This window comes from Passer montanus, unplaced genomic scaffold, assembly GCF_014805655.1.
Source record: "Passer montanus isolate IOZ18808 unplaced genomic scaffold, ASM1480565v1 scaffold113, whole genome shotgun sequence".
In the NCBI taxonomy this organism is placed as follows: domain Eukaryota; kingdom Metazoa; phylum Chordata; class Aves; order Passeriformes; family Passeridae; genus Passer; species Passer montanus.
The window spans coordinates 90,844-106,063 of record NW_024357947.1 but is presented as its reverse complement, the minus strand read 5'-3'; the positions used below and the strand labels follow the sequence as shown (position 1 = coordinate 106,063).

General features: G+C 41.4%; 1 protein-coding gene across 1 annotated transcript; it reads right to left on the bottom strand.

Annotated features, from left to right (window-relative positions):
- Window positions 1–2,858: 2,858 nt before the first annotated feature.
- CLEC3A (C-type lectin domain family 3 member A) lies at window positions 2,859–7,850 on the bottom strand. The gene is made up of 3 exons (XM_039696569.1): window positions 7,736–7,850; window positions 6,002–6,082; window positions 2,859–3,360 (listed from the first exon to the last, which is right to left on the bottom strand). The coding sequence occupies exons 1-3, from the start codon at window positions 7,848–7,850 to the stop codon at window positions 2,969–2,971; spliced, it is 588 nt and encodes a 195-aa protein (XP_039552503.1). The 3' UTR covers window positions 2,859–2,968.
- Between the last annotated feature and the right edge of the window lie 7,370 nt (window positions 7,851–15,220).

Sequence of the window (15,220 nt, the reverse complement as noted above, 5' to 3'; positions counted from 1 at the left end):
TCATATGGTAATAATTTCCTTCTAATCAGTGTTTCCTATGTAACCTTGTTTACTCACTCCTACTTATTCCCACTTGCCAAGAAAGCCAGATGAGACTATTGGGGGCATCTGTCTTTCAGGACACTAAGAACAGATTAATCATGCTGACAGCATGCTAACAAAAGGATGGGTTTCATTAATTAGCACTTATAAATAATTTGTTAAAGGTTACAGAGTGCTTAATGTATTCCTTAGTAAACAGTTATAACATGGACCAGCCAACCAATAAATTGCTTATAGCTAGAAAAAGCTTTTCTGTTGGGCTTAGAGTACTTCTCAACCTTTCTGAAAACCAAGGGCCACCTACTATCCTGAGCAAAATGCTGATTACCATTGTGGAAATGGAGTATTTTGTACCTCATTGCTTAATGTGTTTCATGTGAGGTTATTATATTTTTATTATTCATAGTAACATATCTGTTTATTTTGCCTTGATTGTTTGGTCATATGCATAGCATTGATTTTTTGAAAGGGGAGAGACCATTTTGCAGTCTGCTTGGTGGTGTCTGGCAAACCATCAGAGTCCAGGTTGAGGTGTAGTGATCTGTGGTATGCACTGCTCAGGTAGGGTGCTATTAGCAACTTCTTCATTAACTCTTCCTAGAAGTGTCCTCGTGGGCTTAGGCTGTAGTCATTAACATTACTGAGCAGCTGCATATGCACACATGGGAGCAGGTACAGTTCTGACATTCTGAAACTGTCTGATTTTATTTTAACACTAGCAGAATTTCGAGTTTCATAGGGCATCTAATGAAGACTGAAAAATCTGGATTTAAAATTTTGAAAAAAGGCAGCAAAACTTATCTCTGGTGGGCAAGGAATACATCAAGTCTTCTACTGCCCCTGGTATGTTAGCAAGATCCAGTGGATGCTACTTAATTACCATATATTGGCAAATATATTTAATTTTTTAATATATAAAAATATAATTCTGTGCAGGTAAAATTCTGAGAAGGTTTATATGCTTATAAAATTTCTATGAGCTTGTTGTCTTCCCTTAATCACAGTGTCTCTACAGCAGAGGATAGAAAGGGAAGCTGAAGATGGTTTCTTTGTTACCTGTCTCTGATCTCAAGAGTTCCATGTGCATTCCACGATTCTGCAATGTAATAATGAGGGCTGATCCCAAAAACTCAGCTGGATTCTCCACAAGAACCATTCACTGTCACAGGGTTGTTTTTATTGCCAGTCTCAAGATGATAAATGTTTTCGTACAGGATCACCCAGAAAGTGGTTTTTTTAAAAATGAGATTTTTATCTGATAATTTTATACCTTGTAGAGAATGTCCATGAAATGGCTCACATTTGTTATAATGAGTACACCAGCAAAATAACCCCTGAAAATGTAGTCCTGTGCCAGTCACATAAGGTGTGGAATTTGTGGTAAATTTTCAGTTTGACTGTAGCTGTAGGGATGTGCTGAGATACTGACTTACTTCAGACAAATCAGAGGTTAAGCAGCCATACAGACTTTTAATCATGTACAAATTTTTTTACCCCAACCATAGCAAATGCTGGTAGATTTTGAAAGAAAATTGCATATATTTGGGCTCTTTTTGCTGCTCTATTTCAACTCAGGAGTAAATGAGAGAATTCAGAATCAGGTTATTTACAAATACATTAAATGATGGAAAATTAATTTAAACACTACACATTGCAGATGCCTGGAGTAGTTAGATCTTATAGAGCTTTTGGGCTGTATTATACAGCAGGGATCCAAATTTTATCCTGTGGCCTGTAAGTACAATAGTACAAAAAAGTACCCTTCTTGAATCCTCAAGAAAAGTCCTAGGAAAGAATGGCCTTCACATGGGTGCATAAGCTGTCAAAAATACTACAACAATTAAATAATGGTAATTGAAGATTTATTGCATATTTTAACAAAATCTTGCAGGCTTAATAGATAAGAAACAGCAATTATCCTCCAAGCAGCAATATATTTAAATATTTAAAAGAAAGAGAAACTGCTATTTATGACATGAAGGCAAATCTCTATTGTGAAGTTCTGAACACCAAAACAGCCAACACATTTTACTTAATTTTCAAATGCCAGGTGTTAAATTGGAATATTTGTATGTGGTCTGGCCACACTCTGCTGTTCCCCTGGGGTGTGCTGCCCTTCCCATGGGAGAGGAGGGAATGCTGTACCAGAAAGGATCTCCTGTTTCTCTCCCGGAGCTTTCCAGAGCTCCCTGTGAATGGCAGAGCCTGTCTGAGCCTGCAGGAGACAAGGCTTAGCAAGGCTTCACACAGCAGAGCGTGATCCAGTCCCAGGCTGCTTTCTTCTATGGGAATGTTCCAAATGACATCTAATATTTAACCATAATTGAGACATTTAGAGGCAAACATGTCTAGACTAACTGATGTTTTAAAAGTGCTACTCCCCCTTTTTCTAGCAGTGTATCACTGTGAACTGCATGTAGTTAAATAATTAACACAGATTTTTCTGTTTCATTCAGCATTCTTAACCCATAGGTAAAACTCTTGCCCACAGATTATTTCAGTTAGACTCTGTAAAGGATTATTGTTGTTTTTCACAGGAGCTCACATAATCCCGAAGTCCCTCTTAAACTTTGGAACAGAGAGGATCCCTTCTGCTCATACTGTAAAGCAGCAGTATTTTCTAATTAAAGTATAGAAATAGGAGGTGAAATCCAGTAACCCAAGGTCAGGCTGAAGTAATGTGTCAAAATATGACACAATATAGGCCAAAACATAATATATATCCTGTACATAATGAGAGTACTCACTAAACATTTTTAGCATATGAATAGAAAATAAATTAACAGAGAAAACTTGTATTTCAGGAAAGAGTGAGTTCAAGGCAGGAGAAGGATAGTTTTAACTCACCACTCTGTAAGTGGGAGGGGTTACTAAGCAAAAATGTGTGTTGATAACCCAAAACATGGCAGTGGTCTTTTGTGTGTAATTATGGGATCAGGAATTCACAAACGTATCTCTTGGCAGTGCGGCAGACTTCATCCACCCACTTGCCCTGGGCTGACTGGGACAGGAAGACACAGTTTTCCCTCTTGCCCCCGTTGGGCTGGGCACGGTCCCAGTTGGAGTACTGCAGAGCCATGCCATTGACATCCACAAACCTCCCTTCGTTGACCATGTCGGTGATACCCAGCCAAAACTCGGACGCGCTGGGCACGCTTTTCTTGCCGTAATCTCGAAGGATGTTGGTCTCCTCGCTGTTCCTTGGGATAGCCAAGGTCCCCCCCTTGGCTATGCAGTCCTCATTGGCCTCGTGGAAGTGCTTGGTGCCTTCTGACATGAGGTAGCACTTCTTGTGGGCCTTGGTGCCGCGAAGACACACTGTGAACAGACAGGATTTTGCACGGTCAGCACAAGCGTGGGCCTCAGCTTTCAGTAATGCTTCTGCAAATGATAATTTTCCAAAAGCACCTTGAAACTTGAGCAGACAAATCCTTCAGCAAGTGAAAGGCTTTTGACTCAAGGTGGGCCTGAAATTTGGAGTAAGGTCAGGCTTACCTGCTGGTGCTCCAGTTCATGTAGGACCCTGTGTGCAGCCACAGGGGAGCAGACTGCTGAAATATAACCCAGGCCTGTTCTCAGTGCTCCTTTTACCAAATAGTGCTGCTTTTATGTTTCCTACCTTATTTCAGCAGTCCTGAAATGATGGAATGGATGAAGTTTGTTTTGTTGCCAGATGTAAGCTGGTTATCAGGAAATCTGTATTTGGCTTTATAGTAGAGACAGATCTAAATGCCTTTTAATATTGGTGATATTTAAGAAAAGTAAATTTTCACGTCTTATCTAAGCTCAGTTTCCAGCAAGCAAAGGCAGGACAGAAATGTGCTGTATTAAATGTGTCCTGCTCACCAGGAAAATATTGATTTGAAATTCATAATACAAATCTCTGAATGATTACTAAAAGTGTAATTCTACTTGTAGAAAATTGCATATTCACCTGCCTTGGAATTAATTTATTTTCTTTCCAGCAAAGTCTCCCTTTTCAAACTCTAACTCCAAATGAGGTAAAGTGACTTAAACCTATAACTGCATTAAAAAAGTGCACACTTACTACTGAGCTTACAGGACAGTCTTGACCCAATCTTCTAACCATTTGAATTTATAAATCTGTTTGCTTTTCCTTCTGCTGGGGAAGTCTTGATGTAAAGTCCGAACGGACCAGAGGGTTAATTTGGCAGCTGCTCTGTCACTGGAATTTCCTTGCAGAGCTGCTGCAGGGGTCCTGCAAACCTGAGGTCCCTGGGGGCAGGAACACAGGAGGGAATCCTTAAACTTTGCCTTCCAGATCTCCTAATGCAGATTAGTGAAAAACTGATTCTTCCAAGAAAAATAATGATGGCAAGATGAACCCTCCCTGGTGGAGTGTTTCTTCTGAGCTGAGGAAGGTACCAAAGCCTGGAATAGACTCCTGTAGCAATTATTTTTAGAATCCTGCATGTTATTACTTGCAGATTATTTCATTTATTGCTTAAGCTCATCTTGTACTTATTTACATCTTCTGTCTTGGTGTTTTCTATAATCTGTTTTTAATTCCTGTCACCTGTTCTTGTAAAAAAATAATAATGTCTCTGATCAATAGGCTATCAAAGTCATTTTGGACCACATCCTATGTCTCAACTTTTAGTATTTCCAGCTGTAGTATTCACTGTATTCCTTAGCTGCATTTTCAGATTCATAATTTTCTGTTAGGGTTTAACCTTCAATTTTTAACCCTTTCAATGGCCTAAGTAATGCACCTATTTATTAAATGTGGAACTCTTTAACAAATTGCTATTTATGGGAAAGATCAGAGAGACTTCAGCAATGCTGCAGCAATGATAAGGTCTGGATGTCTTTAGGGAAGGAGTATGTGCTGCAAAATGGTGTGTGGCAGCATTTCACATTTCACTCTGTGTAGAAAGGAGGCCCAGGAAGTTCAAGCAAAAGAAGAAATCAGATTTTTATGGTGTGTCTTGGAAATGTCCATAAGCTAAAAATGGAGCTTTTCAGTTGTTACAAGGACATTAACAAAGACAGTCAGAGCTAGGGGGGTGATAGGTGTCCTTTTGCCAGATTTGGATTCCAGTTGCACAGTGTGGGTTATAAATTTAGACTAAAGCTCAAAATAAGTTTTGAGGAGAGAAAGTCTCCCAGTTCTGGTTTCATTTCTAAGCCACTGCATGCTTCCTCTCAAGCTCCTTCTGGAAGCAACACAAGAATTACTTTTAAACAAGAGTTACTTGTCTAGAACAGGCTCCCTCTTTTAAGAAACTTCTAAAGCCTTCTTATAAGACATTTGAAATAAAAATATTTTGTAAAGCCCCAAAAGCTCTGTGTAACCCAAGACATAAAACTGAACAACCCAGATATTACCATCCCTAAGGAAAATACATTCTGTTTCATGAGAATGATGTAATTTCCTCTGTAATGTCCTCTTGTACATGTTTAAATGCCAGGTTTTGTGTCAACAGCTGTGAAAAAGCACAACTGTCTAGTAGGTGCATGTGTATTTATCCTTCTTATTTTGTCTGGAAATTTCCATCTGGTTATTGAAATACTTAAAGGACTCTGCACGTTGGTCCTGAATATTTCTGAACTCCCAGTGGATATCACTTTGAAGTTTTATGGCAACATTCACATTTGAATATATGTTCATATCAAAGCTGGGCACTGAACTTGCTGACCACCTAAACTCAGACCCAGGAACCCTCACTGTGCTGCCTTTGATGACACAGAGCTCAGAGCTTGAAGTTGTGCAAAGACAAAAGCAGTTATTGCTCTCAGTGAAGAATCACCACTCATTCCCCAGTAGCTGAGACCTGATTTTACTTGAATGCTTCCTTCAACATTTGTCTGGTAAAGCTATGGCACACCATGGAGCTGGACTCCTCAGTCATAAAATCCCATTAAAGAGAGGGGTGGAAGTGAAGAAGAGAGGCAGTGAGAACTTTTGGAAGCCACTGACCAGCATAAGCTGCTTTACCTGTCTGGAGTGCTTGTATTTCCTTCAGAGCATTTACTTCTCGCCACAGTTTGTCAATCTGGGTCTTCAGGTCATCTTTTTCTTATACAAAAAGAATATATAGAAATGAACAAATATGCACACAGTGAAAAGAAAATTACATGTTAAAAGCTATTTCAAAATATCATGGTTTGCATTTTGAGATGCATTGCTGAGATGCATTTTGATTATTTTAAAAGATTTGTGCTCAATGAAAACATGCCTCTAGGATTCCTATAAAAAACATGAGGAACCCACCTTTACCTTTCCTTCTGCTATTTTATCATGGATATTGTCCTAAAAACAGTTTGAAAATCATGGATTGTTGCAGCTAATCATTATTTGGTGAGCTGGTATCTAATTTCCAGAAAATGTCCTTTTTTCTTTTGAAACTACACTCTGATGCATGGACATGACATACAAAAAATAACAGGACACAAGTTGTGTTTCTTCAAAGAAATGTTATTTCTGTGAGCATGAAATTTTCACACAATTCTTGCTTTAGCACAGGGAGGAACAACAAATAAAGAGTCTGAATGTTGCAGGTGTGCTTGCTGAGCTGCAATCTCTACTTCCCAGGATTAGCCTTCCGTGGTCCCTCAGTACAGAGAGGGCCTGGGGACTTGTGTCACACAAAATCACTCTGAATCAGCATTTTGTAGCACTTAAAAAAGCACCAAGAATATGATGGGACAAGAAAATAAGATAATTTGCCCATAACTCCATTTTCATGTCCTTTTTTTTTTTTTTTTTTTTTTTAAATCACCATAACATTTTTCAGGGCTCCCTGCTTCCCCAAGGCAGAATTCTCTGTTTTCCAATCAGTGCTACTCTGTGCTGGCACAAAAAATGTATAAGCAGCCTGTCCTTAGGACACCTAAGCTTAAAACCCTCGAGATCCCAAAGGGGAAGAAGTGTCTACAATTGTGTGGCTCCAGAGCAGCTCAATCTTCTTGCACAATGACTTTATCAAAGCCACATGTTAAAAAAATTAAATAGGAGTTCCAATACTTGCCATCAGTGAGCCTCCATCATACCTGCTTTTATTAGAAATACATCTTTAAATTAAATACACAGACATTTCTAAAGAAGATTCTGTGGTTTTGTATTTACTCTTAAGCTTTGCTGTGGGAACTGATGCTTTAGAATCTGCTAATTCATTGATGTTGACCTGCTAATTAGTTTGACTTGCCATTTCACAGTGTTTTTCATACAAGTGGAGTAATATTCCACAAAGAGTACACAAGCAGCAGACAGTGGACATGCAATCTGTTAAAATTAGGAAATGGTACAAAAATCTGAACAATAATCCTTGCAGCCTGAATACTTTTGCTTGTTTCCCCATATATACAAATTTCCATTTTTCTGATCTTAGTCAATATAGCTACATAACTAGGAATGATCAGCCAGAGTCCTCTCTCAGCTGTACCTGTGAGTGCTAAATAAAGTTGACAGAGATGAACAGCCAGAACAGAGCAATATATTTGCAGCTGTTATACAGCTCTATTTTCATAATTCATTCTGGCACCTTATTTGTGGCTTTGCTAACTCACATAAAAATTATTTAAAAGACATATATAATATAGACTCAAGTGCCCTTTCTAAATAAACATTTGTGTAATGTTAGTTTCTGGTTCATGCAGTGCTGTTTAAAGTACACAGTGAATTTGCACAGTCTATAAGGTTCTATCCCTCCTCCCAGTTCAGACCCAGTACCTTTCACTCTACGTTTGCTGTGCTTCCTGGCTTTGAATTTGGAAGCCTGGCTGATGGTCTGATCCAGCAGTAGTAAGCTTACGAGTAGAAAAATCATAATTCCAGTTTGTGCCATGTCTCCTTGAAAGACCCTAAGAGGGAGCTTGAAGAGATTCCCTGTAGCAGCTCTGAGAGAGGTCACCCAGAGCCATCTCAGCAGGGGCTGCCTGAGCCCAGCTTTATAAGGTGTGCTGGCAGCTGGGCTGGGCTCCTTGCTTACGAAATGTTTAGTGCTCGAGCTGGCTGTAGCATAAGAAACCCCCTTGTTCTCCCATCCCATCTGCAAGTGCTGTTTCCATTCTGAGCTCAGCTGTCCCAGCCCTGATCACTGCCCTGATTGCCCCACCCGTGAGCTCAACACCGGAGCCAAAACCTGGGGAAAAGCAGACGGGTGCTTGTGCTCTGCCAGCCTCCAGGAGGGGCAGCCAGAGGATTCCCACAAGTGCCAGAGGCTCGCCCAGCACGGCTCTGCCCCAGGCTGGTCAAGTCAGGACAGTGGCCACCACCTTCCACTGAAGCACAACCAGGATGCTGCTTCCTCAAGAAATGCAAGCATTGCAACTACAGACCCACACAGGGGATAAAACACTGAAATCACATTATGTGAGGAGAACATTTATTGGTTTATGAAGAGTTAATAAACGCTTGATAGATATGACTGCATTACTGGTTGAGAACAGCAATCATCAGGGTCTAGTTAGGGGAATAAAAGGTAGCAGTGCTCTCCCAAAGGGTCCCAAATTCTGATTGTAGAGTCAAAGGAAAACACAAAGTGCTGAAGCAGGACAGTGCCTCCCTGGAGTCTGGAGAACTCTCTGAATGTTAATCTCTTTCATTTGTCCTTGGGCTCTGTGGACTTCTGTGGGGATGCCTTTAATTAGGATCGTTATATCAAGTAGAACCTCTCCCTGAGAGGTTCATTTGTCTACCTCTACCTTGGTAGACAAATGAAATTGTCACAAAAATATTCCCATCCATCACACTTTTTCTTTTTTCCTTTTCTTTTCCCCCCATTAAAAGAGGGTTTAATTAAAATGTGGGCACCAGAGCCATTGCTGGGTGTTGGCTGGTGCAGTTCATGTTCTTCAGAGCTGTTCTTCCTGACATCCCTTTGCCATCTCTGCCTTGATTACATTCTGCTCACATTGCTGGCATTATTTTTATCAGGACTGTAGTCAAGGGACTTACTACTTTATTTTAAAAAAGTTGAGATTTAGGAACATGCTGGTGTACTGCATGAATACTTACTGGCTTTTTCTAACCCCCACTGAGGCATTTCAGGACTTTCAGTGCAAACCACACCTGCCCTGTCTGTTCTGGACACCTTTAAACAACTCCCTGTATTCTCATAGTCTGTAACTAGCAAACATCTCTTAGCCATTAGCTAAGAAACTTTCCATAAATGCATCCTGATATGATCAAACTTAGTCCCAGTGGTCCTGCTCCAAAATATTGAAGTATTAACACAGATTGTATAGGGAAACTTCTGGATCAACATTGCTCAGCCCTCAGAGCTGTTTTGGAGCACAGCACATCAGAGATGGCTGTTGTGGGTCCCACCCACCCACAACTGCCCAAAACATCTCACACAGCTGCAAATTTCAGTCCATGGTAAATGTGGAAAGGGCTGGCATTCCAACTAGCACCCCAGAACTGAAAAGTGAGCTGGCAGAGAGGAAAATCAGGAGCTTTGCAAGACCCTAGTTCAAGATTTAATCTGTCCTTTAGAACAAGCCCTAAGTTCAGGCTTGATCCATACTTTATCCCAATGGTATTGGGGCATCATATCACTTAATTAAGGGCTGAATCAATAACTGCCTCCAGTTAGTTTTTCACTTGGTGTCTTCTCAGATATTGTGGAATTGCCCATGAAGCTGCTCCTGAACCAGTGCAGCTTTCAACCTGACAAATTAAACTGTGCTAATTTCAGGTTGCCTTGATGAGGGAGCTGCAAAGCCCTGGAGCTGTTTGATGTGGAGCTTAGCTGTCCCCCAGGCTTTGGGAGAGGCTGGAGCAGTAGCTGGGTCAACAGGCCCTTTAGTGTGTGTGCTCAAGGTCTCAGTACCAGAATGGATTTGTTCCTGCCCCAAGGAACCTGAGCTTGCTAACACAGGCTCCTTTTCTTCCTGAAACGGGCCTGACAGAGAAAGATTTGTACTCTACTGGGGCAGCACACAAGTCACTAGAAACAGAGGGATAAAGAAAACACAGATTTGGTATTCTGACAGGTCCTGGCCAAGAGCCTGGGTGAAAAACTGCTTTTTGGAGTACACCGTGTAATGTCCGTGGAAGAACAGAGTTGAAATTCTGTTTTGAAAGCTTAATCCCCCTCCTTCAGTATTTTCTCTGAGCATTTTTCCAGTCTGCAAGTAGCTCAACTGGACTTCACTCTTAAAAAGTGAATCACAAAGCTGCCCTCGCAGCTGCTGGGATAGACCACAAGGATATAGGGGCTAGAATTCCTCTGGAGTACCCAAGAACAGTTTCCACATTTATGACTAACCTGTAGCAACTGGGGAAGCAGGTTTTAACTTCCTGGGTATGGTGTGTGAGCAGGAGAGCCAGAGAACAGTCAAAAAATATGTTGCTGTGAAGATGTAACCTTGCAGGGCTACTGTGAGGAAGCAGGAAATGGAGCCACACAGGAGTGACACACTCCCTGAAGTGAGTACCTGGGCTGTGTATGGGGTTGAAATCAGCATAATAATGTCATTTAGAAGTGGAATTTTTCTTTTACTCACGCAGTTACAGTAATATAATATAGCCCAGGGAGTGAACACAATTATACACTGATAGAAGTCATTTTTCCTGAAACAAATGATTCCACTGTCCTTCTCAGAATATACTGTATAAATATAAATATCCTCATTGCTTTAGAGATGCATCCAGACTAGGATGGGGGTGTGGTTTTTTAATTTTATTTACACCACTACAGTAGAACTTGTGCATGCAGACAGAATTGTGGTTTCTCTTGAAGTGCTTAGCTCACTTCGAGGCACCCTTGAAATGCTCTGTCTGATAAGAAACATCTTGCAAAAGCCAGAGCTGCTGTGCTGCAGTGGCACTGGGGTTTTGGCTCCCATCTCTCCACCTCATTCCATTTGCTGTCAGACAACCAGACCATTCAGAGCACAAACATCCTTTGGTAAAAGGCTTTTTTCAGTTTCTCCACAGAGACTCTTCAAGGTAAAACCCTGTTTCCTTCAGAGACAGTTCTACCTTTATGTGCTCCTCTGAACTGGCTCAGGAAAAGCCTTCATACAGCTGTATTTTCCTGTCCATTCTCAGTCATCCCTGGGTTACGGAAAGAACATGCAATGGGGCACAGAGTATGAGAAGCCAGTGTGAGATGAGGACTGGATGCTGAGCTCCTGAAATAGGTCTGGCTGCAGATGTACAAGAGCACTTGTAAAAAAATAGCTTTAAAAAGATTTAGTGCTGCAGTCTGTTGGGAAGTGAACTGCCCACACATCGCCAGTAGATTGTCTGTGTTTTACTGAGACCAACAGTCCCCTTGTGCTCCAGAGCTAAGTGTGCTGTGGGATATTTCACCAAATGGGAACTTAATGGGCTCTATCTGCTCCTGGAATCAGAGCAAACTCTGTTCTTCTTGCAGCACTTCAGTTCTAGAAAATTCAGCTCAGCTTCAGGACAATGAAGCCATTTATTTGGAGAGTGGGTGAGTAATTATTTGCCCCTTCTACTGAGAGTATAAAGAGAAAATGAAAACTGATCTGAGCTGTTGCCAGACTAAGGAATTGCAAGTGAGGCAATCTGAAGAGCCAGGATGGTCAATAAAAGCAGATAACAGAAAGGACAGTAAAAGGTTTAACACAAAGGTTAGTAAAAGGCTTATCACCTCCAATACATCAGGTTTTATGACTGTCTTGGGTAAATGGGACCTACTGGTTTATTTTTATTTGTTTCAATTTAAGGTAATAAATTTTGCAAACTCTCCTAGTCAAGCATTATGTCGTGCTTGGAAAATTACTGTGTGCTTGGCTTCTTTGGCCTTGAAAAGTCTTGCAAAGTCTTTCTTAAGGATTTCATCTCAGTCCTAAGAGGCATGAGGCAGGAGCATGGCTGACATCCCAACACCAAAGTTATTTTGGGGAAATCTGTACAAACAAACTGTGTTTAGAGAAGCAAAGGGCTAGCCTTAGGGTATGTGAGGTTTTTTGAAACTTATTAAAGATATTTTGGAGTTTTGCCATTGATTTGAGTTTTTTTCTGTCATGCTAATTTGGTGTTTTGAAAGGAAATTTGCTGGGTACAAGTGATCTGCTCTGACAGAATTAAAGGTGGTTCCAGGTTTATTGCAGAACCAGGCTGCCCACCAGTGACCTGCACTGAGTGTCAGTGAGTTGAAATGAGGACAGTCATGTCTTCTTTAGATATGTGGTTCTGCTCTCCCAATCACATGCCTCACCTTGGCACTGTGGACTGTTCCTGACTGATCAATAAATCTGCTTCTCAATGTGGTATTTGAGCTGTTACTGCCTACAGGTCCAGTGCTTTTCAATTCCCATGTTGTAAATACAAGCATAAAAAAAAAGGAGATATAATAGTGTAAGTGAACTGAAAAGATGAATCAGGGGAGTATTTTGAGCTTCTGGAATAAGTGCTTTTTGTATCTCTTATTTTGGGATCTTTGACACAAAGCATCTCACAGCTGGGTCTCAGCAAGGAGAGAGGAGGGGAAATGGTTTGCAAAATACAACAGAAAGGCTTGTCTTACATCTACCACACATATTTAAGACAAATAGCATCATCTTGTCTATGTGACCAAATCATCTCACCTGTATTCCTGTCCCTCTCCTGCCGTGGCACTGGGTATGGATTACAGGTTGTAAAGCAGAGAAAACAGCTGATCCAGGCCAGAGAGATCAGAATGCAGAACAGATTCACCAAACACACACAAAGCAAGGAGGGAAAAACCACTGAGCTCTTCTTTAGTTTCCTGTCCAATGCACTCTGCACTGGCACAGGTCCTTTCTTAAGGTGTTCACGTATCTCAAAGGAATGACAGAGTTGACAAATCTTTTTTTCCTTCAGGCCTTTAGCTGCAAAGATAAGAAGGTGCACAGTGTTTTTCTGCCTGACATTGTCTGGATTTTTAGTCAGGAAGGACCCCAAAGAAATAGGTGCTTATTAGAGATAAATGTTTTGCTGGATATGTGCAGAGAGCAAACCGTTAGAGATAAATGTTTTGCTGGATATGTGCAATGTGCAGAGAGCAAACCACAATCCCTCTCAAAAAGGGGACCTTTTACAGATCAGCTCACTCTGGCATCTCTAAAGATAAGGGAGTCTAGGAGAAAATTTAAATCAGTTTCTTTGCAGTCCAGGTGCAAACAGAAGAGTTGAATGGTGTCTTTTAAAATGCTACTCCTGTGGACTTGGCAAAGTTTCCATGCTGGAAATTCCTGGCATCAGCTCAGCTCTTTTAGCCCTCAGGATATGTATGAGAATGTAACTCTTTCTCTTTTGTAAACACAAATTACCTGTTGTGCTATTTTTTCTCCTGTAATGTATGCTGCCTTTTTACCTTCCTGGAAATGACCTGAATACATCTCGGGCATTTAATTTCTCCCTTTAAATATTTTGGTTTTGATCATCATAGCTGCTCTAATATGAGGTTTTCCAGCCTCACATGAACATGACCTCAGCAGGTTCTGCTCATCCTTATGAGTGCCAGACAAACTGATTTGGACAAAGCCTTGGTTTTGGCACTGTGAGACTCTCCAGACAGCCTGAGTTGCACATCCACAGGCTCACAGCAGGTTTCCAGCAGTGCAGCTCTGCACTACCAGGAGGGCTGGGCAGAGCAGGGATTATATTTTGGGGTGTGTAGAGTTTGTTGAATTTTCCTCACAAGGATGGAAATTCAGACTTGTCAGGAGTGTGATCATGTCTGCCTTTGGTGGCTGCACATAACCAAGGACTTGGAGGTTCTTCTCAAAGGCTGAGGCTTTCTGCCTTGCCAAACCAAAGCTTGAGTCACAGGATCTGCAAGCAGCTGACCCTGCTTCACTGTGTTTTAGGAGCAGCACTGTCCCCATGCACAGGCATAATCAGCTCCTGTGCCAGGCCCCAGGCTTGGAAAACTTGGGATGTAGCCCAAATAAACCACCATTCTTTAGAATGGAAGCAGTTTTTAGCTGCCTTGTCAGGAAGGAAAAGTAATACCTAAATGTAACTGCCTGGGAGATGCCTGCTTGTCTCTGCAGGCAAACTCAAGCAGTGGGAATTAGCCCTGGTTTGCTGGAGGCTGGGGAAGAGGGAGAACAAATCCTGCACCAAGCCCTGCCTTCCTGCTCTGTGAATGTCCCTGCCCACGTGCTGGGATGGAAGTGAAAACCCACATCAGCAGCTGGATGATGCTCACACAGGGATGCTGAGAGTGCAAAAGAAACACTGACCTGTATAGGTGTAATTTTCACTATTGACCCAGTCTGTCCAGTCAGACTGGGCATTGTCTCTGGGAGGGTAGAGGAAAGGGAATCCCACTGGGAAAGGTCCTGGGTGTAACAACACGATTTGTATGAAATGGGTTTGTAATCAAGATTGGTATGTAAAGATAGAAAGAGATTTGTGTGCTTTTTTGTATCCAGCTACAAACAGCTTACATCCATTTAAAGCTGGAAACGTGACCTAGACCTCTGGGCCAGCACATGATGCTACATATTGTCTATATGTGTCTGTGGCATAACCTCACACATCAGGGATGAAGAGAATTCAGAGACTGCAGACTTGCAGGTGTTAGAAACTGAAATGTTATTCCTCAGTGGCAACAAGAACAGCGGGAATTAACAGGTTATTTATTCAAATATTTTCGAATAATACTTTCAAATGGAAAATATTGTAGCATTTGCTGAGCAATTTAGGCACTGTGTAAATAGAAACTTCTCAGAAATGTTCCTTATTCATTCTGTCATACACATTCTTACTGCAGTTATTCCCATTTCCAGCAGGTGTCTTCAGTGCCTTAGGAATGATCAGGATATCTCTGATTTTATATTGCTTCTCCAACAGGCTAAAAGAGAAAAGAGCAGCCTCTCCTCTGCCTGTTTAATGCTCAGGGTAGATCCCCTTTGCTGTACAGCCTCATACCTCTGTTACCCAGTAAAGCATCAGGCTCAGGCTCATTTTACATTTTCTAGGTGCTTCTACTCTTGGAAGAGCAGCTGCAGACAGACACCCATCAGCTCGATCATGTCTGTACAGCTGGGGGTTCAGTGTTACAGAAATGTTCTAGGGCATAGTTTGTCTTGCTTTTGTCAATAGTACTTTCTATAGTACTATGGGCTCTGCATGGAATAAATATAACATGTAACAAACTGACAAGTTACATCCCCAGCTGGTCCATCCCAGAGCACAAACCCACATCTGAGGTCCTCTGACAGCAAGGATTTTCCATTTTAGATCATTTATTTGCACCAGTGG

Bases quoted from the DNA above. Each gene is read 5' to 3' on its own strand.
- CLEC3A (XM_039696569.1), bottom strand. From the start codon at position 7,850: ATGGCACAAACTGGAATTATGATTTTTCTACTCGTAAGCTTACTACTG. The intron at 6,083-7,735 runs GTACTGGGTCTG...TTTTTGTATAAG, and splicing joins CAGCAAACGTAGAGTGAAAG to AAAAAGATGACCTGAAGACC. The intron at 3,361-6,001 runs GTAAAGCAGCTT...GTCTGTTCACAG, and splicing joins AATACAAGCACTCCAGACAG to TGTGTCTTCGCGGCACCAAG.